The following is a 25,080-nucleotide window of genomic DNA, read 5'->3' as shown; positions in this document are numbered from 1 at the left end:
CCAAGACAAGATATTTCACAAGGAACAGTCAGTGTTTTCCACCCAAATTACACTGAAGGAATTGGAGGTGATAATCATTAAAGGCAATTTGTATATTCTATGCAATAGCTTAACTCTTTACACACTGCAAACCTGTGTACAGGGTTAGGAAAGAGAACTCTATTCAAATCAGCCAGCCAGTAAGCTAATATTTATGCAAGTGTTAAGTGACCTAGCGTTAAATAACGCTCCAGAATATTTTTATACACGGTTTATCATCTGTGTATTAATATGTGCATCTGTGTCAATTTGTATTTGTTTCTCAGTATAACAAAACTATTTAAGTAGTTATACTAGGGTAGTCATTCTGTATGTAAGTGCTGACTTTTCACATAGAATCACCCATAATATTAATAACACAGAGTAACACATTATCAGACAAAGGTTTTAGTAAATAACATGCGCAAGAGTTAAATATTGTGTATTCAGTTCATCCCACATATGGAGTTTGTTGTTTAAAACATTGTTTATTTTTTCTGGTGTTTCTATGTTGTACTTGCAACTGTATTTACAGTAGTTTTAGAAGAAAACTGGAAGTTTGCAGAACTATGTGTACTTTGGATATTGTACAATATTTCCTCCCTCCTCAGGCTGTATGATCATGTATGGATGGGACAAACAGTGGGGGGGGGATTCTGTTTGAGGAAAATCTTGAGTACAGTCATCTAAATCCCAAGAAATTAAGTACAACTGCATAACTTCTGCTTCCTGTCAAAACAACTGCCAGAAAGGAACATCACAGACATGTTATCACCTAAGTTACATTATTTAATACATTTAATGTTACACGATTACACATTTGATTTAGTATACAAAAAAAGAAATACAGTAATACAATGTAAAATGGCTAAAGCAATTTGACAGTAAATAAACAAACAATTAAAGAAATAAAGATATAATTGTGTGACAATGCACGACTTCAGTTTCTTCAGAGTAAATAACCAAACTTTGTCAGCTGAGTCACCTTTGGGTCCTCATCATGTGACACTATCCAAAACACCAGCTGATTAGGAAGAGGAAGTGAAACTGTTGGCATGTAAAAGATTATATACTTGGTTCTACATCAGAATACCAAGAAACACTTACTTTTGAATGGTACAACAGTTTATACATTTTACATTATGGGCATTGTACCAATCAAAAACATCCTAAAATAAAGAATAACAAAGAAATACACAAATAAAGCTAGTTTGTTGACTTGAGATTAAGCAGTGTTGTATTGTGTCTGTTTCGAAAATATATTTATTTAAAACTAACCAGCTGTTCTAAAGGTAACCAAAAGGTATTTTAAAATCAAAGTTAGAGATTTTTTTGTTGTGTAAGAATTGTAAATTAAATCTGATTTTTAAATACATAATCTAGATTTTAAAAAAGGGTAATTATTAGAAATAGAGCTAAAATAAAACTTTATTTAGCAGAATGACAATATATGCAGAATATAAACATACTGGAACAGAGGTACGGTAACAAATCTGATGTACTGCATTTTTAAAAATGGCAACAGACTATTACAAAAATAAAGTCCATAAAACAAGCTATTTTATAGCAGTACATCTCACACCTATGTCAATGATGAGGAGATATACTTTTGGTAAATAATTTCAGACAACAGGAGTTTCAATAATGGTCTTCAGTGCACTCAAGTAGACTCACTTTCTATAAAACACATTACACTCATTATTAATATGTATTAACAAATTAGAATAGATGAAAATAAAAAAGGGGCAGTTGGTAAAAAACAAAAGGATTTTATTCATTTGTTTTATTCACTGAATGTCAGTCTTAGTTAAACATTTTGCATTCTGACATAACTGTGTTGTGTTTCATTGATTTATGATTTACACAAAGCTTTTACATCCCTTGTTCTTCATCTGCTTTCACCAACAAAAAGTCACATCACATGAAATAATTTTATAAGCATGAAGGACATTTTAAATCTATGCAAGTCATAAATAATGGCCCTGTAATGCAATGGACCAAATTTCTGTTATAAATTGGACGGCAAGAGAGCCCTATGGTTTATAAGATTATATATTTTTTCTTTGTATGACAAGTGTAGCTATTGAATACTTGTCCAAAGGCGATTTGCAACTAGATGTATTAAAAGCAAATAAATTGGTAAAATAAACACAGTAAGGTGGTTAATAGACAAGTATAACAAAGGCACAATATACCCACAAAAGATGACAAATAGGGGAAAATGAGATGAAGCCCTGTATTGTCTTAATCATTAAATGCTATTGATTGTATCGATTAAATTACTTAAAATAAGTGAGCTTAATCCAATGTTAGTGACATTAACCTGAAAACCTTCTTAAAAGGCAGAAATAGAATCCCTGTGGTAGGTAGAATTGAAAAGGGAAAGAAATATGAAAATGATATTAAATAAACAAATAAAGGGCGTGAAATTACAAAACAAAAGGGGGCTGATCCGTCAGTACTAACTTTGCTCATGGTCTCCTTGTTTGGGGACAGTAACTTCACTTGAGTTTGGGCGGTTTTGCTGCAGATTCTGGCCAATCATAAAGGTCAGGCAAAAAGGAATCGTACTCTATGTTCCAAATCTTCGATCTGATGAATTGCTCTTTATGCAAAGGCTCTGGATAGTGGAAGGCGACGCCATGGGCATACACATATTCAACGACCTACACAGACAGAAAACAAGAACGTGTCAATACAACATATGCACCTATTATATGACAATGATGAGGATATGTATTAAAAGACATGCCAAATCCACATTCTTTGCAAAGCTTAAGGGAAACTTGAATTCCCACTGCCTGATGAATAAAATATGAAATACTGCGAGTTCAGAGCATTTTTTAAAAATCCAACTCAAAATGACAATTAATTTGAAACCATAATTCAGTAATTACAAATAATGCTACATGATGTAAATCAAAATGTGTAAAATCCACTCAACTATCTATATTATAGCAAACAGATTGTAGAGGGTTGTTTTTCCTTCTTGTCAGTCACAGATCTCAATTTTATTTTTTAATTTTTTTTTGTTTCTGGCCCACAAATCAATATCAGATTATTACTGCAATAAGGGTTCTCAAATATTGTGTTTATTCCATTTCTGAATTCACTAGCACTGTACCAAAAAGTAAATAAAACACAAGAGTAATTGCTAAGAACCACCCAGAACAATTACAAACATCATACAAAAGAACACAGTAAAACAACTAAATAAATAAAACAAACCACAAATTAGGAAATCACCCATGTTAAATTAATAATTTACCTTTCCAGTTTATTTCTGCTCTGTTGCTGGTTAAACTTACTGTGCAGGCAAATGTAGTGTTGTTTACAGCGGTGCAAGTCATGAATACAGCACATATAATCAATTGCAGTTTTAAATCGCAGGTAAAGATGCCTGCCGATGCCACACGCCTAACCGTGATCTGAACATGACCTTCCGATGTGAAACTGCACCTGACCCAACCCATCTCGAACCGGTTTCGGAAGCTTCTATTCAGTATAACCTCTTACCTTTACTGCAATGCGTATGGAAACCTCCCTGATGTTAGAAAGTGGTGGGTAGAGTCTGCCCTGACTCATTTCCTCCTCAGTCAGCTGTTCGGCTAGTGCCTATAAAACAGAGCATGTAACTGAAGAACGGTGTTATTTCATCAGTAGCAGCGTAGGTAATAGAGTCAACTCCCACAAGCAAATTGGATTATTGCTCCAGATGGAAAGAGGTGGCTGGTATAAAATACATACATTTTATTTATTCTATCCTAACTAAATTCACAATTGAACGTTCAGCTACAGTACACATTTTAGATTATCGGAAAAATCCAGGACGACCTCTAACCAAAATAAGTAACTGAGTAAGCACTTGACAGCATAGAATAAAACTGGAGCTCCTACATATTAATCTTCAGCACTTTTTTTTGTCCTATGAGGAATTAAAGACCAGTACATTAGTCGGGAAGGTGGGCACACTTGGTTACATCTGTCACCATTTCCTATTTCAATATTGAAAGGTCTACATACTAGTGCTGCATGTGCTAAGCAACCAAGGTACCAAAAAGATGACATTATTAATATTTCCTGATACTTCAATGTAAAACCTGTAGTAGTATGCAAAATGACCAACCATGTTTAATAATCCTGCATAATATAAACAAACTCAGTGTTGAGATGTGTAAATCTAGCCACATGGATATCTGTAGTACAATCAAAATATTATACAACTCAACGCAGAACTATCTGTCCTCTGATTGGTTCTGTGGTATATTATACAGAAATGGGCTGACCAAACTTGTATATTGTTGCTCATAGAGTCTAAATAGTTTTGCTTAGGTAAAAACGTGTATTGATGCAAACATGATAAAAACTTCTTTTCATGAAGGTGTAAAAAGTGAGTAAAAACCTTTGCAGCCTCCAGAAACACCTGATCACTGATGTGACGCACTCCGCTAAGGATCACAGCAAGAGCCACACCTGAAATCAAAGAAGAGAGTGGTTAGAAGTGTTTGAAACATACGTTTAAATTACTTTAAAATGAAATTGGAATTGGACTTATGTCCTATATGCATAAGCAAACTCGACCATAAGAATCATAAAATACATTTTATACCTCATATAAAAAGCCAGTATCTTTTGGTCTGTATCGCCCAAGGGTTTTTCCCAAAACACTGAAGTCTAAAGCACTAACATTATACATGCCTTAAGTACTTTGTATTATAATGAAATCAGTAAGACACTTTCTGTAAAAATGTCTAATCCTACATAGTGTGCCTGACAAGCACTGAAGGTGCAAGTTGATCTGTACTGCAATAATGTCTCGTTTAATACCTGGAAATATGTAGGCATTGTTCCCTTGACCTGGTTTAAAAACACGGCCATCACTCAATGTCACTGGCTCAAAAGGGCTGCCGCTGGCAAACAAGCAACGCCCCTAGTGAAGAGAAAAGATCAATTCAGTGCTATTATATAACAACCTGTTTAAAAAACAGAAATTGTTGTATTTAGACAATCACAGCAGTATATAATATGAGTTTAGTAAAGTATATGTTATGGAAAGTACAGTACCTGTGTCAATGTGTATGCATCCTCAGCCGTGCACTCAGCCTTTGCCGTGGGATTGCTCAGTGCGAATATAATGGGGCGCTCATTGATGGTGCCCATAGCCTGGAGGACTTCACTGGTGAAAAGTCTACCTGCACCAGACACTCCTGTAAAAAAGTGTAAATAAGCCAATTATTTATATTAAAGATCTGAGGATGACAAATTCAAAAACTCAAGAATTGTGAGTTTTTGTGAACAAAATCAAAGCATCCTGGGGGCATAATCAAAACAGAATGACAGATCACATCAAATAGAGTAAATGTATATGTGAAAGAAGAGCACTGATATGTCCAGAGGCTGAAGCAATGTGAAATGGTTCATTTTTACTGGACACCGCCTGTAATTTAACTTTATTGAGAGAATCATAGAATACAGCAGTGTACCAACTACTGTTTAAATACACTTTGTCAAATGTAGTGTCTGTATCATTGACATGGCCAGAGGTTAAATTAATGCTGTTTAAATTTTGCTGGGGGGAAAAAAAGGTAATGCAGCTATGTACACATTTACAAGACAATAACTAAAGGTGTACTGCCTCCACAGCAGAAACTTAGTCATATGATCTCAATATGGCAGCCATGATCAGCAACACATTTAACATGCAAGGATTAATATAACCATGAGCTTTTGACAATGTGGTGGCAGCTTTATAAAATAACTGGCACTAAAGGGTAATTTTTTTCTTGTACAACACCAACAGAAAATATCTGTATAGAGAGTGTGAAGCGAAGGAGATGCCGTTAGATTTTTTCCAAGGAGTTTCAACAACACTGAAAATATGAAGTTGCTAGCTTAAATGGTTTCTTGTATATTATCAGTAGCAGGTGCAGTGGCGGAGGAGGATTTAAAGATCAATATAAGCTCCCTTCATAGGGATGCTAAATACAAGCTTTTGTCAGTTCTTACCAATAATTGCAGTAGGTTTGAGCACATTAACGGCATCTAGAAAACTGTTCACCGTTTCTGCAGGGGGTTGGTGAGCAAATTGTTCCTGGTTCATGTCATTACCCTCTGATCGGCCCTGAAGAAGGATAAGAGACTAAGTTTTAATACATAGGGATATGGGTGTTGAAGTACCTTATGATAAAACATTGACTTGCTAGTCAGCAACAGAACTCTGCTGCCTTGACCATTCCTCACCTGTACCAGCAAACCGTGCTTGTCAAACATCCAGATTTTCTTCCTGGCTTCCGATTGAGATACACCACTGTCCATCATCGCCATGACAATTAGACCAGCTATTCCAAGGGCTGCCTGAAAAGAGGAGAAAGGACGTTAAAACTGTAATACTGTTAATTGGGTTTAAGGACTTGGTTAGGTTTTTACCCACCACAAATTAAATTAATTTGGCTACAATATATGGAAATTACTACAGCCAGGGTTTTCTGGAAATAGATACATTTATTTTTTTTTAAACGTACAAATTAAGATGATTTTTTTTTTAAACATGGCTAGTAAAGACAAAAAATATTGTTAACCAAGATATATGTAACAATACTATTAAATAATCCTACTTTAGAATTCTGCTTCATGCAAAGGACACCGTATACACAAGATGTACTAGAATTCTGACAAATCCTTATCAGTGCGTTTACATGAGCATAAGAATTCCGATATTTCTCGGAAAACTATGCTTTCCGAAAACTAATTCCGATATCAAAAGTCATGTAAACACAGTTTTCGGAAAATGTATCGGAATATTCCTTAGGTCAGTTTTCGGAAAAGTAATATTTGTCCGTATGTATTTTTTTTTTTTAATAGCCCATACTGAAGCAGCACATGTTTTCCAGCTTTAAAATTACGTGATAATTTAAAATAATGTCTGCAAAAGAAACTGGCAATATAGAACAGGATGAGCTGTTGGAAAGGCTGATTGCATATTGTGGGGAATCTGAAAAGAGGTATAGGATAGTAATCTTTGAATTTAAGACCTGACACTTCGATAAAGCACTTGTTATTGGATTGGTCTCCATTCTATCGCAGAGAAAATGTCCGGTCTGTTCAAATCGTAAGGGTACTACTTTACATGCGAAAATATCCTGCGTTTTCCGAAAACTTAAATCCATGTATACAGTTGAATTCTAATTAGACTTTCTATCGTTAATCATGTAAACACAGAAAAGTGACGTTTTAAGAAAATCAGTTTTCTGATTCAGTTTTCCGAAAACACTTTGTCATGTAAACGTACTGAATGATTGGTTGATTTCTCAGACGTGATTTATCATATCCAAATGGATGTTTTGATTCAACCCGTTCAGAAGATTCAGTGCAGGTACAAAGTCTCACCTCTCCTGCTCCCAGGAACAGAACCCTCTGCTCTGTGATGGGTTTACCGGTGATTTGCTGTGCAGCCAGCAGCCCCGCCAGTGCCACCGCTGCAGTGCCTGTGCAAACAGAAAGGAGGAAAAGAGACTTTACAAAACTGAGCAGTGCTCTTCAATTACACATATGAGTATAAATACAGCAGTGAATCAACTTCACTGCAAGTAAAAAAAACAAAAAAATGCAACAAAAACTCTTTTTATACAAGGCTTATTCAGCAAACTCTGTTGTATGTAAAGTCAATCACATTGAAACATGATTAGGCAACGGTGCCACCTGCAGTACATAACAGTATAGGTTCTAAATGAGGAAGTAGCAATACTTTTGTCCATTCACAATGTAAAAAGGAACATGTACGTTCACATTCTATGTAGCATACATAATTAAAAGGTTAAACGCACAGTAATCTACACATCTTATTTTTGAATCTGCAAAGTCAGTTGCTGCATGTTACAAATCAATGCTTTCACCATCTCTGAAAAAAACTGAATGAAATTGATTTTAGCAGTCAACTCACCCTGGATATCATCGTTAAAGGTGCAGTATTTTTCCCTGTACTTTCTCAGGAATCTGAAGGCATTATGGTTCCCAAAATCTTCAAATTGAATCAAGGTGTTCTGACCATATCTAGGCAAGAGTGAATAAACTTAGCCCTGGCTATTTATTTTGTCTTACTAATATTATTAGACTGTTCAATGATTAATCCAAAATAATAGATCTCAACAGAATCACAATAAATGACCTTCTACAAAACAGAAGTGATCCCAGGCTTCAATCGTGGCACACAATGGTATTCCGATAGGGTGACTGCCTTGGTGTTGCTATAAAGTCAGACTTTCTTACATTTCAGCAATGGCTTCCATGAACTCATCAATAAGTTCATCGTAGAGCTCGGAACGATCTCGCTTTTGGTAAAGACCCATATAAAAGGGATCCTTCAGCAATGACTATAACAAAAAAAAAAAAATATTAACAATTTCACAAAATGCTTAATTCCTACAATTGTCCTGAATCTCCACAAGGAAAGCTGTCTGTTACTGTAATAATACAAATCATTACCTGTTGTATAGCAATTCGATAGTACAGGGTTCCCCCGATAAGACACTTCCTTTAAACCACCACAACCACACCACATTTTGGCTGCAGAGTGGGGATTGCTCTTACCTTGTACAATTCCTGCTTTCACTAAAGCTGGAATACAGATTTCATTTCCATTGGTTGCAGTTCAATAGATCACACATTCCAATTATCATCAGCATTCCTCATAATTATATTGCTGTGTTAGTTACAGCAGTACAAAATTAAATCTCAGCATCGGTTTTTATACCTTTTGCTGACCTTGTTGTGTTGTTACTTTAATTACGGATCTGGAGATTATACCACATTATAGGTGTTTCAACAACTGCTTCTTTTTACCCAATTCCTTTCTGAGCAGGAAGTGGATAGGTACCAGGAAGCAGCAGTTAGGACTTTTAATCTGTAACACTGTATTGATAAAATAATGCGTATACCAGCATTTGGTAAAAAGCAGGCAAAGAACGAAAAGATTTTTGGAAAAATTGTGGTAATGTCGCTGACTCCAATAGCGTTACGTTTGAAATCTTTGTTAATTAGTTATTTAAAACAAACATTCTATGAAAAGGGTGCTGTTCAGACATAAAGAACATATTGGAAAGCTTACTGGATTGTCCGTTCCGACATCAATGCAGACAGGAAGGCACTTCTCGGGTCTGATTCCAGCACAAGCTGTGTAAAGGCACAGTTTCCCCACAGGAATCCCCATCCCATATACGCCCAGGTCTCCCAGCCCCAGGATTCTCTCTCCATCAGTCACCACCACTGCCTGCAAGGAATTCAGACAAGTTGCATTCCCACCGTACACAGTTGCATTCCCTTCATCAGCTCCAACCTGGCTAAACCGTCTTATTTACAGTGCAAACCCTACATGTATGTTAACACTTTCCATTAGTTTGTACTGTATGGTATACTGTTGATACATGTATGCTGTGGTACATGAAGCAGTGTTTTATGTCTCTTGTAAGCATAACATCCACGCATTACAATCCACCTCTTGTTTATGTCCTTCACTGAGTACCATTAAATCTTCACAATGATCTTCACAATGGAAATCTGCAATTGTTCTTAAACATTTTAATGTCATAATTGGCTTCCAGCATAACAGTATGTCAGCAAGCATGCATAGTGAACTGTAAAGTTTGAAAGAAGAATGGTTAATCACAGTGCAAACATACACATACTGCAGAAAATGCAGTGACTCCTTTTGCCACATAAAAATGTAAAACAAGAAAGCCAATGTTGCAGATTCCAGATACAGAAAATACTGTTTGTATGAATATTGCTGATAGCGTTTGGAGAACTATGACTTGTTTTACATTAGTTCCAGTAATACATGGAAGGTCCCTGGTTAATTCTATAGCACTACTGTATTCCGAGTTTATTGGTTTTACTTAGAACATTGGTGAAATAATTAGCTTGACAGCAAACATTGTGGGAATGCTAATGCAGTTACTGAACATGTTACCAATCACAAGGACTATGATTTCCCAGTGTTATATCCGTATGGCCAGTCTTCGGGGAGAATTTGTCACGTACTTAGTGATGTCATTGCCGATGTCAAGGACAGGAAACATACACATAAGGGTGCAGAGTTAAGGTTGCGTGGCAATTTCCTAACCTTTTGGACTTTTGCAACCAAACCTCAACGTTACTTTAACAAAGATTAAAGATTCAATGGCAAAGATTTTGCCATTGAATTTCCATTGTTTTCCAGAAGGCATCCTGGAAAATCAAACAACCACAGCTGCCACATAATGTAGTGGTGAAAACACAACTTGAGACACTAAATAGCACCGAAGAAAGAGACATGCACCAAGTATGTAACGGTTTTTTTAAAGCCAGATTTATTGAAGCCAAATCAAATGTAAAAAATGTTAATCCCTGGCCCTGCGGCTGGAGAGGTGGGGGCAGCAACAACTGTACCTGTGGCTGGAGAGGTGGGGACAACTTTGAACAGTAGGGCAGTTATTCTTCATGTTGTATGGCTCTGTCCACTCTATCTAGAAAGATCATGCAAGAATCCTGCAGGTTTTTAGACAGTCTGATGCGTTGTGTGCATTGCGTATCATTACACTGAAACCATTGCTCACCTTTTCACCACCAAGCAACAGTGACCATAGCTGATGGGTTTCCCTTTGTGGAACAAAATTGCCACAGTTTAAAATGTTTTCCTATCAATTACAACTCTGTCATGCTTGAAATTAGCAAGTGCTGTATTAATTGCAATATCATGTAATTTTAATAAAACAATGAGCACTGCATGATATACTACACACAAGGGGCAAAACTAAAGGCCTGGGCTCCAAACACTATATTCTTCTACTAAAGGCCTCTTATAAACCTTTGGTGGTTAATACTATCTGGAACAGAGATTTATCCTCTGAAAATGAAGTAATCTGCTGAGAAACTGTTTGGGATAATTTAAGCTCTGCCTCCAAAAATCCAAATCATCAGCGGATTCATTATAAATTTCTGTATAGGACATGTCTAACCCCTCGCAGACATCATCAAATGAAGTTCATCCCTACTCGGGTGTGTATGTTCTGTCCCCAGGGCACCATGGGTTCCTTTTTACATATGGTCTGGGAGGGTCCGGATGTGGCTGAGTTCTGGGATCGGGTTCTTCAGCTTTGTCCACCATTCTTGACAAGAATATTCCTTGCTCTGCTACAGTGTTACTGCTGATTGATGAGTCATCCCTTGACCAATCATTGCAACAAAAACAAATCTGGTTGGCCGGTCTTAAAGCTTGCTTTTCGTTGGCAACCTCCACATTCCCTTCCTTTCTGTCAGTGGACCCTTGCCTTTCTTGATATTATTTATATGGAACTTTCCACTGCTCAGGTCCACGGCGCGAGGGAGGGGACCGTACAAGCCTGGAGATCGGCAGCAGACTGTGAGATCTCTGATAAAACTATCTCCAACTTTCTCGGTTTGAACTGGGGTTATTAGGTCCTTCTTGGGGGGGTTTGAGAGGGGGGGTGGGGGTCTGCCACCATAGGTGGGGGGGGTTAAAAATAGAAAATCTGTGGGAACTGTTCCTGATGTTGCAATGTTTGTATTGTTCTTTTTTTTTGCGAACGCACAAACATAATATCTATCTATATCTAGATATACTCTATCTATCTATCTAGATATAGATAGGTAGATAGACAGATAGGATAGTCTGCACTGCCTAAGTTGCTGTTGCAAAGAAAGTTGGCATGGCAACAACGCAGGTGTGATTAATTTTGTTTAGGATTAAAAAAAAAAACTCATATTTTTAATTATGTATTTAACATTTAATCAGAATGTGATGTGATTTCATTCTTTTTCTTTTCATTAAGAATCAAAAAAGTGTGACTAATGTCGTCTCAACTGCCTCTTGTTTAATTGGGACACCCGCTAATTCTGGATATTTTTCCTTCTCCTGAGGCGTCCCGATAAAGTGGCGCCAACTGTATACATGCATGTATGTATATAGCAATCAATCAATCAGCATACCAGCAGTGGAAAGAAAATATAAAACAAAACGTGTCTGCTAAATTATATTATATTCACATTTCAGTTTGCATTTCCTGTCCCGCCCCCCCCCCCCCCGAAGTGTCTCCCCCTAATCTTACCTTTACATCGGTTTCTGGCCAATTTTTCAGAATGGACCTTATATGGCCTCTGTCGAAGATGGAAATAAATAACCCCCTGTAATGTCAATGACAACATACACAAGGTAAGTAGCCATGTAAAAGCAAACCTGGGCATTAAACATGCAAAATACAGACACTGTGGGAAATCTAAAAGTGGCAATAAATAAGAGTAAATGCATATGTGTTTGGTCTGAAGAAAGAACCCACAGATAGTAATAATCAAAAGTTAAATCATTCATGTAAAAAGCAAAAGTTAATTTAATTGTTTGATTCTAAAAAGGACATTAGCTTTTAAGTACTGTATGTTTATATATATTGTGCTGGGACATATATCCAAATGCATATTTTTTGACATGTATTCGGATACAAAAATCAGATGTTTGTATTTTAAATGAAAAAAATACCCTGCAGTTATTTACCACTCTGCGACTGTATATATCTGTCTAAAAAAAGTAAAAATAAATAAAATGCGGTGTCAACTTTATGTGCTATTTCTTTCGGGAATAAACAAAACAATGTCTAACTTGAACTGCTATTTGGCATCTTTTGTTTTGTAGTTAATTCTTTACTCCTGGAATATTTTTCTACTTTAACGTGTTACATTATTGTATAGGTCTTGCTGTAAAATAAAAGCACACACATAGGGGCCACGGCCACGCCCCCTGCTGCTATGCTGTCTCTGCCTGCGTTCAGAGCAATATAATTATATATATAATGCTAGAGGGAGATTAAAACCTGTGTTTTTCGCAAATACAAAATAGCACAAAATAAAACGAAATGCAACATATAAAACTAAATAAAACAAAAAAAACATTATAAAGCAAGCATAGAATGGCATTTTTAAACTGGGAGGTTTATACAAAAAATACTTTAAATAAATACTTGCAATCGTAGTTGCCAAGGCTCAGCCGTTACCATAGACACGGTCTGAAGGGAAACGGAAGCTCTCATTAGCACTTGCGCAGATGTATATTTTGGAGCAAGTCGTTTGGGAATTCAAATTGTGATGCAAGTGAAGAGACGTTTGTTTATAAAATGCCTAAACCACTTAACAATTCAACAACACTGCAAAGAGGGGATGTATGCAGTTGATGGTGACAAAATAATGATGTGCAGATTTTGCAAAGGTCGGCTGGAACAGGAGTCAAAAGATACCATTGTTAAGCATTAGCTGTTTATTCCTTTTGGGAAAAATGGCTTGTTTGCTTACATTTTGTATTAGTACGCAAATTACTTGTTTTATTTCAAATGGTGTAAACATTACACTGGAGCAAATGTTGTTTTGGTTTAAATACTGAGAACCCCCAAGTTTGTTGTATACCGAAGCCCTGCTTCAGTGCAATGGGATTGAAATACAATTCCTTTTTTTTTTTAAATGGGTAGATTGCTGTATGTGCAATTATTATGACAGTCCCACAATAGCAGGGCAGTAAAATATATTTTTTTATTTTATCTTATTGTATTTTTATAGAGGGCATGGGCAGTATTTACTGTAAATAGGCAGTTAATTAAAAAGAGTGGGGAACTAAGTTACCGTTACTGCCGCTAAGGAGAAATTATGGTAACTAAATTATTTTTCTGTGCGAGGTCTATTTGTCAAAATGTTAGAAAAAAATAAATAAATAAAAGAAATCAGATGTTTAATAAAAATATATGTATGTAGTTAAAACATGATGTATACAATATTAATAATCTATTTGAGTTGTTTTATTAAATGTGGATCTGTTATAATATGAAATAAAATAATCTGTGAAATGAAATGATAAAAAACACAAATAAATTCACTGGGCTCATATATTTTTATATATATATATATATATATATATATATATATATATATATATATATATATATATATATATATATATACACACACACACACAGACGTGCTCAAATTTGTTGGTACCCCTCCACAAAAAACGAAGAATGCACAATTTTCTCTGAAATAACTTGAAACTGACAAAAGTAATTGGCATCCACCATTGTTTATTCCATATTTAATAGAAATCAGACTTTGCTTTTGATTTTTTATTCAACATAATATTGTAAATAAGAAAACAAATGAAAATGGCATGGACAAAAATGATGGGACCGCTAACCTAATATTTTGTTGCACAACCTTTAGAGGCAATCATTGCAATCAAACGTTTTCTGTAGCTCTCAGTGAGACTTCTGCACCTGTTAACAGGTAGTTTGGCCCACTCTTCCTGAGCAAACTGCTCCAGCTGTCTCAGGTCTGATGGGTGCCTTCTCCAGACTGCAAGTTTCAGCTCTTTCCATAGATGTTCGATAGGATTCAGATCAGGACTCACAGAAGGCCACTTCAGAATAGTCCAATGTTTTGTTCTTATCCATTCTTGGGTGCTTTTAGCTGTGTGTTTTGGGTCATTATCCTGTTGGAGGACCCATGACCTGCGACTGAGACAGAGCTTTCTGACACTGGGCAGTATGTTTCGCTCCAGAATGCCTTGATAGTCTTGAGATTTCATTGTGCCCTGCACAGGATTCAAGGCACCCTGTGCCAGGCGCAGCAAAGCAGCCCCAAAACATAACCGAGCCTCCTCCATGTTTCACTGTAGGTATGGTGTTCTTTTCTTTGAAAGCTTCATTTTTTCGTCTGTGAACACAGAGCTGATGTGACTTGCCAAAAAGCTCCAGTTTTGACTCATCTGTCCAAAGGACATTCTCCCAGAAGGATTGTGGCTTGTCAATATGCATTTTAGCAAATTCCAGTCTGGCTTTTTTATGTTTTTCTGTCAAAAGTGGAGTCCTCCTGGGTCTTCTTCCATGGAGCCCACTTTCACTCAAAAAGCGACGGATGGTGCAATCAGAAACTGACGTACCTTCACCTTGGAGTTCAGCTTGTATCTCTTTGGCAGTTATCCTTGGTTCTTTTTCTACCATTTGCACTATCCTTCTGTTCAATCTGGGGTCGATTTTCCTCTTGCGGCCGCGCCCAGGGAGGTTGGCTACAGTTCCATGGACCTTAAACTTCTTAATAACATTTGCAAATGTTGTCACAGGAACATCAAGCTGCTTGGAGATGGTCTTGTAGCCTTTACCTTTACCATGCTTGTCTATTATCTCCTCAGACAACTCTCTCCTTTGCTTTCTCTGGTCCATGTTCAGTGTGGTGCACACAATGATACCAAACAGCACAGTGACTACTTTTCTCCATTTAAATAGGCTGAATGACTGATTACAAGATTGGAGACATGTGTGATACTAATTAAAGAAACTAATTAGTTTGAAATATCACTATAATCCAATTATTTATTATCTTTTCTATGGGGTACCAACAAATGTGTCCAGGCCATTTTAGAATATCTTTGTAGAATAAGCAATAATTCATCTCTTTTCACAGCTTCTTTGCTTTATTCTATGACATACCAAAGGCATGCAAGTATACATGATAAAATAGCTTTTAATTTCATCACTTTTCAGGAGGAATGAAGCATTATTTCAATGAGCTGTAAGGGTACCAACAAATTTGAGCATGTCTGTATATATATATATATATATATATATATATATATATATATATATATATATATATATATATATATATATAAATTCTTAAGCTTTAAAATCTATAGACAGACTATGCATTATTTCTTCCTCCATCTGTTCTTACTTTGGTCTCCTGAAGATATGCCCATACTGTGAGCATGCCAGGCCCACGGTGGGAGTGTAGACAATTGGCATGAGATTCTCTATTTCCTCCTCAAGTATTCTATAAAACAATTTCTCGTTTCTCTCCTGGATTCCCATGATGTAGATGTACCTAAACAAACAGACAGGTGAATGGCAGTTTCACTGAAAATATGAAAACCAGCTCATTCAGTGCATTCCCCAAGCCAGTTTCTTCACATTTTCTTTTCTTATTGCAATTAATCAAATTCTTGAATTCAGGAGCTGCTGTCCTAGAGCTTGCCCATCACAAATATAAGTAACAGGCTAGATGAGCCAAATTGTCTTTACAGAAGCAAGAGCCAGCAGCATCTAGTGACTTGGCACTTTGGGTCTAGTTTCCTGCGTACTATATGGTCCTGACGTTGAATAATACAAAAGACTGTCTGATGCACACAGTAGGTGTATGACAGGCAGGCAGCCAGAACTGAAGAGTAGCTCCTGAGCTCATAAAAGAAACACACACACACTTATCAAAAAGTAAAAACAAACAAACAAAACACATATATCATTGACTAAATGCAAAAACAACTACCCAGAATTTGTGCAAACATCATAAAGGATAAGGAAACAGTAAATTTAAGATAAATGTGATGCTATTTGGTCTAAGAGAACCAGCTATACACTCCACTGCAATATTTGACCAATAGGAGGTGTAATGTGCCAATAACAATCTTCAAACTCCTCTATCCATCAAAAGGGAGCAAATCAGTCTTTGCAGAAAGCTGGTTCTAATGGAGAGAGCTTCAGAGTGCACCCTTATTGAAAGGGCTCTGCATAGGAGTTTTATTATGGAGCTGGTCACAAGGAGGGACTTTTCTGAATTTCACTTTATTCCAGCAACAGTAATACACAAGCATTGTTAATACATCAAAATAGAAAACTCTTACTCTATCCTATAGTGAATTATGTAAGGTATAGGCAACTTTTCCCACCCAATCCACCCACCCCTCCTTACTTCTGTAAGGGATCAGCCATTTTCTCCAGGTTTCTTTTAAAGCGCATGGCTTGAATTTCCTGGGTCTCTATTTTAGGAGGCAGTAGTCCCTGCAGACCCAGGAGCTGTCTTTCTTTCAAAGTAAATGCCATGCCCTGGAATGGAGAACATGTACAAAGGGTTAGTACAGTTACAGGCACTCAAGGTTTTAAAGCTGGGGAGAAAAACAAACATTACACATGTATTTATGGCATTTGGTTGTACAGTCATATCAACTTTGTTTAGCTGGCATTCATAATCAAGTCATTGCCTTTTTGAATGTAGCCAATGCATTTCATTTAATCTAAAAATAAAAGCATTACCAAATAATAGTACACCCTTCACTGGGTCTTTGAGAAAAAAAAAAAAACCTAACAGTCAGGCTCCCTGACCAGTTCACATCTATATAAAAGGAATGCAAGATGCACAAATAGATACCCCTACTTAAGCAATAGAACCCCGATTAGAAGGCATTACTGCTTGTAATTCCGGTTAATCGGTGGTATTATTGCCATTAGAAACGGGTAAACAGTGGCTGGAAAGTTATTTTAAACAATTTAAATCTCTAATTTACAGGTTCATTTATGATTTCAAGTTTTTTTTTTCCTTCCGTTTCAATTTAAAAGGTAAGCATTCTCTCTGAAAGCTCTGTGGTAAACTACTGTGTGCCTGCAATCCAGTTTCCTGATTGGTGGATGAATTTTCAGAGGTTTCTAATCTCAAATAGTGAAATATTATCTGACTCTGCAGACAGGCAGTGCTATTTCAAAACAGCACACTACAACTGACATTTCTTATCGCTGGACTTCATCAATGGGTCATTGTCACCACTCCAAGTATTTAGTCAAGTACCTAATACAGCACACCCTGCCTGCGCTATCTGTGTTTGATAACCGGGGAAACATGTGACTCGGCAGAATAGGATAGTGTAGCTTTTCTTCTTCAGCTGTCAGAGACAGGGTAGAACAGGCCTTTCACCTGTAAAAGGGGAAATGGTATTGTTCCTATCCCAGAGCAATTCTATTTTTCATAATGTACCATCTTTGTACAGACACTCAAAAACACCAGCTGCCTTTATTTTGTCAAAGACAGAAGCAACATATAATAGAACCTGTCAATCAATTTAATTGGTTCTAGGGATCCATCGAATATGTAAAAATATCGTATTTCAGTGGATCATTATACTACATTGTAGAGGCTTTACTTAACGTTGGGCATTATAAATTAACAATGCCAGTTGTCACTGTGTCTAAAACACCAAAGTACGCTACTGCACGTATACTATGCAAAGAAAATCATTGAAAATGATTGCAAAACAAAGCACAGGATTACTCAATCCTGTGAGTTCTTAAAAAACAACCCTAAAAATTCCAGCCATCCCTAGAATGCTTTCATGTAAAGAATACTCCACTTAATGGATTCCTTAATGTTGTTGCTTGTTATAAAAAAAAAAAATTAAAAAAAGTGGGGCTTAAACACATGGAAGCAATGTACTATTCAGTACTGATACCACTTGGCTTGTGCTGCGAGACAATGCGAGACAAAGGAAGTCTAAATGTAATGTTCTACAAACTGCATTTCTGTCTTGTTGACTGGAGTGATTCTACAGTGTGTCACAAGCCCTTTTGCTAGGACCCTTTCCTGCCAAAAAAAATAAACAGAGGATTGCAAATGATTAAAGAAAAAAAAAATAGGACAAGTGGTTCTCCAGATATATGCAAAACTCTAAAATGACATACAGAAATTCAGGCAAAAAGCCTTGAAAGGAAGTGCTAAAGAAAGTCCTGAGCAAGTTCAATCACTATAGGACAAGCAGTTCTCTTGATTGTATGAGAAACTGAAGTGTAACATTCATACATACATAGACGTACACGTCTATACACTCTACTCTATTATATCCCTCCACTTTATATATATTTATATTCATCAGGAATCTTAGAAGAATCTCCTAGTCCCTGGTCCTCAACTCTGTAAAGGACACTGCCTACCATTCCAGTTCCTGGACTTGGTACTAGGAGATATCATTTTTTGTCTGCTATTTGGTTCTGTCAAGTATCTTGTTATTGTGCTTCTCCGCCAGCTGGCACAGTGACTCACCATCTGAGCTCTGTGTGTGTTGAAGTGCAGATCTTCCCAATTAAACGACATAAACAGCATTGGGAAGAACCATCTCCTAGTGTTGTATCCAATTTAAGCAGACATCCCGATTATCAGTATCCCGATTAAGCGGTGCTGACTGTACTATTCATAATATTTTTCAAGGTAAACAACCAATACGAGAAAACAAAGTGATTAGAAATACCAGCTAATTTCCCATCCCAGTTTATGCCTGGTGGGATCTCTTCCATCAATGCAGATATGTACAATACAAAGTCTCTTGGGACTCTGAGGAAGGAACAGTAAGAATAATGTACTTCCTAAACAAAAAATCTTATCATTACAATTCCTGGTTCAATTCAGTACATGCGTACCTTGTTTGTTCTTGGATTCAGCATAAGCGGCTTGCCCTTCTCTTTGGTGTGTAAAGTGCGGGACGCGCAGGCACACGGCCTGATCGCCACCCTCAATCTGGACAGCATCGTTCACGGGGCTTAACCTGGCAAGAAAGGAATAACACGAGAGGGTTGGGACAGAACAGTAGTGAATCTCTGCCCCCAGAGATATCATTCATCATTCAGAGAACACTTTCCATACTGGCGGCTTCTTGGGGGAATCAAACACAATTTCCATCCACTTAAAAAAAACAAAGTCCTGTCAGAAAGGAAAATAAAATGTGCAAATTGAACCACCGGGAAGTTCTGCATAAATAACATTCATGGAGCATCCTCTAGAAACAGTACAATTCTCCCATTAGGAACATTGTTGTACTATTTATAGGATACTCCATGAATGTTCTTCGAGTACTGTGGTTATTCCACGAATGAGGATGGCCGCATAACTGACAAGCAAGTGAGTGGACGTTCACGAAGTATTCTGTTTATATAAATAGTACAATGTACAGAAAATACTAATAGTATGTTTAAACCTAAATTAGTCAGATGAATTTGGAGAAAACTTATTTGCAGAGCAATGTGTCAGTACAGTACTTTTGAGAAAAGGACTTCTGTGAATAGAGCCTGTAGCAGTGTGTTGCCTACAAACAGCCTTTGTCCATAGAGAGTTAAAGATCCCACTGACACCATTCAATGAGCCACAGAATTGTTTTTCTGAGAATGTAACAAGGAATGCTGTGGAATTATTACATTATTTTTCAGTTGTGTAAAAACAAATCAAGGATTACGTTTACTGAAGATAAAGAACAGTGTTTAATCAGCACAAAATCATGACCAAGTCAACAGAAAAAGTAATTAGAGGTGAACTGCTGTTAACACACTGAATCTCTATCCATATAAAAGACTCTTGTAATCCTCTGTAAAAACAAATAATAATAAAATAAGCATTACACAATCGACTGGAGCTAGACAGGTCAAGGTCTATACTAAGAATTCATATCAAGCTAGAGATATTTGGGTCCTATTCTGGAGTGCAATGGCAAATTATCAGGAATGGAAACAAATTTAACAGTATTAACAATCTCAAAACTACTCAGAGGTAAAAATGAACTGCTCTATCCTGAAACAAAGTTGCCTTTCCAGTGAACAAAAATCCTGGTTTCTTTTGTATCAGTAATAAAAGTGAAAAAGCAACAAACAAAAGATACATCTGTATAAATATGTCTATTAATAATCAGATTCAATAAATAGTCTCCCCACAAAAATCAGTGTATACATAAAAACAATGCATAAAATAATGAATAGAAAAAAAAACTGATCCAAAGAAACTGCTCTCTGCTGGAATCTCACCCACATTAACATATGACCTCTTTAAAGGCCTGACACATTCTGCCACATCAGGTGCTCAAATGTTCAAAAATGCTACAAAAGCCTTTTTTTTTTGTTTGTTTCTTTCTGTGGCCTTTGAGCATGCTTGTAAACAGCATATCTGCACTTCCCTTATTCATTAAACTGAATAATTCATCTTTATTCCCTGAAACAAAAATGAGAGAAGAAAATGAGGTAAAGTTATTTTTATCACATGCTGACTTGCACTGTGCAGTATATTAGGACTGTGTTGTAGTACTGCAAAGATCACGTGAATGTCTTGCACAAGAATAGGTGGAGTCACCACCATAAATGCTAGCAATTAAAGACAATCCATATTGAGTAGCACACAGTATGTTGTACTTTTAACAGCCATTAAGGTTAGCAGTTAGAAATAGTATCGCTTTCTGGTATAAACAACAGGCATTAATTACCTGACACAATGTCAATGCTGTTTCTTTAATCTAAAACTCTTGCACAGTTCTTCTTTGAACTGGTTATATGAATAACTTCAATCTCAAAAAGTAACCTGTATGAAAAACCTATCCGCTACACCAAGTTATCAGGGAATGTTAGCATACTATTGGAATAGACCTGCATCTCTAGTGCTAACACTGTAGAAACTGACCTCTTCATTGTCACCCTGGGACTGCACCTGGGTACTACAGTGAACCAACAGAGGGACTGCATCAGATTGAAGTGCCAGATAAAACATCCAGCTACTCTACCTTAGAAGTTCACCTACTTTCAGAAGAGTGTTAAGTCACCCTTTGATATGATTTAACCACAATTTGCTTTAAATGATTTGACATTAAATATACTTTCTAGGAGTTGCTGGTGTACATTTTAAATCAAATGTGCAGAATTATCCTGAAATCAGTCCATGACAACTGGGGGATAAGAGTTGTCTTTAACCAATATTAAAAACCTAGAATATAGTCAAAAGCCTCAGATGTCATGTGTCTAGGAGTTGGCTGCCACTATCCAAATGAAGAGACCTTGTATTATGTGAGCTTGAACTCTGAACTGCAGTTACTGCTCTTGTACCCAATAAAGTAATCTTAAAGCTTCTGCTGGTTATTATGAAGGAAGATATCAACTTAGAAATCTATCTGTAACTGGTGTTTACAACAAAGGTCATGGGAGGCCGTATTACATTCAGCTTTTCAAATCATATAACTTGAAACATGTGGTTTTAGAGAGTTTATGTTTGCTCTATAGACTGAAGACTAGAAATATGATGGCTGAAGCCAATGTAAATTTTAGTTACAACAAAGCTGAACTCTTTTCATGGTGTACTTAAATGTGCCTTCCAGTTGTAACAGGATATTTTCTCTCTTTGATAAACCTACGGGATGCAATGAAAATGCTAAAGAAGCTTTTCTTCTGACAATAATTCAGAGATTACTGAAAGCATCAAGGACATGTTTAGTGGAACCATATGACTCTGCAATATGTTGGTCCTCTTCGTCTGCAAAAAAAGATTTTAATCAATCTACTGGGAAGGAAGGTCAGAGGTGTCACAGGACTCCCGTCTCCAATGTAAAACTGTAGCAAAAGCAGAACTGTAAACTACACAAACTACAGTGAAAATGCCTTGGTTATAATGCTAATAAATGATTTGGGCCCAACTGCCCACATAGGCAGGAATTCACTAAAGGTAGTGTATTAAATTATAATTCCCATATAATAAATCAATCATATAGCAGTTATGGATTTGTCCAGTGCATCTTATCTTGTGATGCCATCCTGCTGATAAGTGATACGTCCTTAAGTTAAAAAAAAAGTTTGTTTTAATTACAGTTTCTGAGAACTTCTGTTTTTGTGGCTTATTAGATTCCTTTTTAGAGTGTCTCCTCTTGTAAGAGAAACCAGAATTATTCATCTTCACTAAAACTGCACAAGATGATATCTATTGTACAATAAGGGCCACCCGACACAAACACAATGCATCACTTTGTAGTATTAGATTACTGGTACTTTTTACAATGTAAAATACTATCTCATCAGAATCTCTGGATGTAATGATTATTTTTTTTTTATAAATTGACCCATGTACAATGCGATGTGGATTTCCTTGTAGCTGGCATTTCCTAGAACATATTAAAATGTGTTCAGTATACTGTACTGTATTCTGCTTGGGTCAGTGCAGTCGCCACTCAGTTTGAAAGGTTAGGCAACTCTGGTTACCACTCCTCAAACATTACTGACTTGGAATAGCATCATGAGGAGTGTGCAGGCAGTGGTTCATGGAAAAGGCAAATTTTAAAATAGTAACAACTGCAAGGACATCTTTTGAAAACTGTCCTAAGATTCACTTGGCGAATTAAAAAAAAAAATATATATATATATATATCTGGCCAATAATCTAATTTAAATCACATCACGCAGAGACAGTGCTTCAGTCCATCAAGACAGACTCCAAGTGGTCCTGAAAAGGCCATGTTTTGCACCAGAGCGCACACTCCATGCACCAGGTGCTTGGCAGCAGGGCAATCAAACTTTATGGCCAGTCAGTGTATTTTTTAAGTTATAGGATTTTACCTTAATCTAATAATTGTATGAAGCTGCATTTGCCACTGAGAGAATATCAATGGGTACTGATGGAATAAAGTATCACAATTTTACAACCTTATAAATAATACAAGTTGATTAAAATGAAACTAAGTAAAATCAAGAGACTATCACTACTTTCTGTCATGCTAGCATACTGCAGTTCTTTTTTTTTACAGCTCAATTATTCTCATTAAATAAATATCTTAACAAAATGACATTTTTTCATATCATCAGTGAACCACATTTTGAGTAAACCCACATTTTACTTAAATACAAATGCACGTCAATGTGATTTACTTATGCTTTTTATGTTGGTAAGTACATTTTATTCTGACAAGACATTTGATATATATATATACACACACACACACTTTTTCGATTTAAATAAATACGTATTAACAACATTACATCTAGCTACGGTGACGATTTCAAATTTTACTTTACCACTGTGTACTGCATACTGCATAGACACAGCAACATTGTTTAATCACAAACTAATATGTTTGTAGCTAGGTTGGTGTACAGTATAGAAAAGTAGCTTTAATATGCTTACCTACACAGCTATTTTATAAGAAGATAGCAAACTGTTTCTCCAATAATCTGTCTAACCTCGTTTGGCTGCTGCTGGTCTCCCCCGGCTTTATCTGAAGTTCTCAACCTAACCGGCAAGAGGGCGGGACCTAACCACTCGAGAGTCGTCGGCCCAAAGGCGCCAATCACAGGCAGTCATCGGCAACATCAGACGCTCTGCATTAGCCATTCAATTTGTACGATTCATACAGTGCACATACGCGGCTTCCGCGTAGCGAATTGTGATTGACTTGCGTGTAAACTAATGCCCCGTTCACACTAGCACACCCGTACCGTGAGTGCTCCACGCCCTCACGGTACGGGTGTGTTTACACTAGCAAATAAAAGGAGCCGAGCCGGAACCAAGCCATGAAACTCCAGCCCTGCATCATATCTGAATCTGGCTCGGGGCCGAAGCAGGCTGTGGGCGGGGTTACTGCATTTCGTCATCACGCTCAAGCGTCATTACAAGAATAAGTGGCAAACCCCAGGACCTCAACCGCTAAATGTTTTCGTAACTCCTTACCTTTACGCTGCGGGACACATAACAGCACACATTGACTAAAATACAAAATAAAATAACTCCCTCTCTATAATACGCATATAGTGAATCAAAAATGTAACTTTCCGTGAATTAACCATGCATAAAGCACAATGTAATCAACGCTATATTTTTAACAAACAAAAAAATAAAAAAGGTAACATTCCCACTCGAGGATAATTTGAATCAGCAGTTTTTAAACTATAGCCTGGCTAAACTGCAGTGGGGAGTTCAGTTCGAAGCGACAGACAAGCAAACCAACAAAATGCAAGAAGGAGAGCGGGTTGTGGGAGAGTGGGAGAGGGGGAGAGGGGGAGAGGGAATGGGCTCGTCCCGGGTTCGGCTGCCGGAGCGGGGCTGAAGCGTCTCGACTCCCGGAGAAAGATGCAGCTCCTCTCGCAGCAAAAAAGTTAATAGATTAGGAAAGATAACCACGTTACAGACCTAATATTTATTTAGTTATCAAATTAATGCTGAATAAGATGTCTGTGTTATAAAGTGTCAATGCAGCTTTTCTCCAGTTCAGATACTGTATCAGAAGGGAGAGACAAAAACTGAAGTTACACTGATAAGTTGTTTACAGTTTGAACACCGGTACTGTATTTACTGTAAAAATATTGCACTTGTATGGGGATACAAGTACAGTGATATTGTATACAGCGTATGGAACGAGACAGGAACTAGCATATGAAACACAGTAAGCTAAGCAGGTATCCAGGGCTGGATCGTTGGTATTTCTCTACTGGT

At 36.9% G+C, this 25,080-nt stretch overlaps 1 protein-coding gene across 3 annotated transcripts; it reads right to left on the bottom strand.

Moving 5' to 3' along the window:
• Nucleotides 1-786: 786 nt before the first annotated feature.
• Nucleotides 787-23,971, bottom strand: LOC117421420 (NAD-dependent malic enzyme, mitochondrial-like). 3 transcript variants are annotated; one of them, XM_034035835.3, is made up of 16 exons: nt 23,776-23,971; nt 19,278-19,402; nt 16,789-16,922; nt 15,775-15,924; nt 12,120-12,195; nt 9,122-9,283; nt 8,284-8,387; nt 7,958-8,067; nt 7,405-7,502; nt 6,259-6,372; nt 6,025-6,139; nt 5,083-5,225; nt 4,846-4,948; nt 4,421-4,491; nt 3,535-3,633; nt 787-2,684 (listed from the first exon to the last, which is right to left on the bottom strand). In XM_034035835.3, the coding sequence occupies exons 2-16, from the start codon at nt 19,383-19,385 to the stop codon at nt 2,520-2,522; spliced, it is 1,752 nt and encodes a 583-aa protein (XP_033891726.1). In that variant the 5' UTR covers nt 19,386-19,402; nt 23,776-23,971; the 3' UTR covers nt 787-2,519. The 3 variants fall into 3 exon arrangements, with proteins under 3 accessions (XP_033891726.1, XP_033891727.1, XP_033891728.1); XM_034035836.3 differs by having other exon boundaries at nt 23,780-23,971; XM_034035837.3 differs by having other exon boundaries at nt 23,832-23,971.
• Between the last annotated feature and the right edge of the window lie 1,109 nt (nt 23,972-25,080).

Source organism: Acipenser ruthenus, chromosome 1 (genome assembly GCF_902713425.1).
Source record: "Acipenser ruthenus chromosome 1, fAciRut3.2 maternal haplotype, whole genome shotgun sequence".
Taxonomy (NCBI): domain Eukaryota; kingdom Metazoa; phylum Chordata; class Actinopteri; order Acipenseriformes; family Acipenseridae; genus Acipenser; species Acipenser ruthenus.
This window is presented reverse-complemented; position numbering and strand designations above follow the sequence as displayed.

Coding starts and splice junctions, on each gene's coding strand:
- LOC117421420 (XM_034035835.3), bottom strand. CDS start 19,385: ATGCTGTCCAGATTGAGGGTGGCGATCAGGCCGTGTGCCTGCGCGTCC. Junction 15,925..16,788: donor ATGGCTGATCCCTTACAGAA/GTAAGGAGGGGT, acceptor CTGTTTGTTTAG/GTACATCTACATCATGGGAA. Junction 4,949..5,082: donor ATGCATACACATTGACACAG/GTACTGTACTTT, acceptor TCTCTTCACTAG/GGGCGTTGCTTGTTTGCCAG.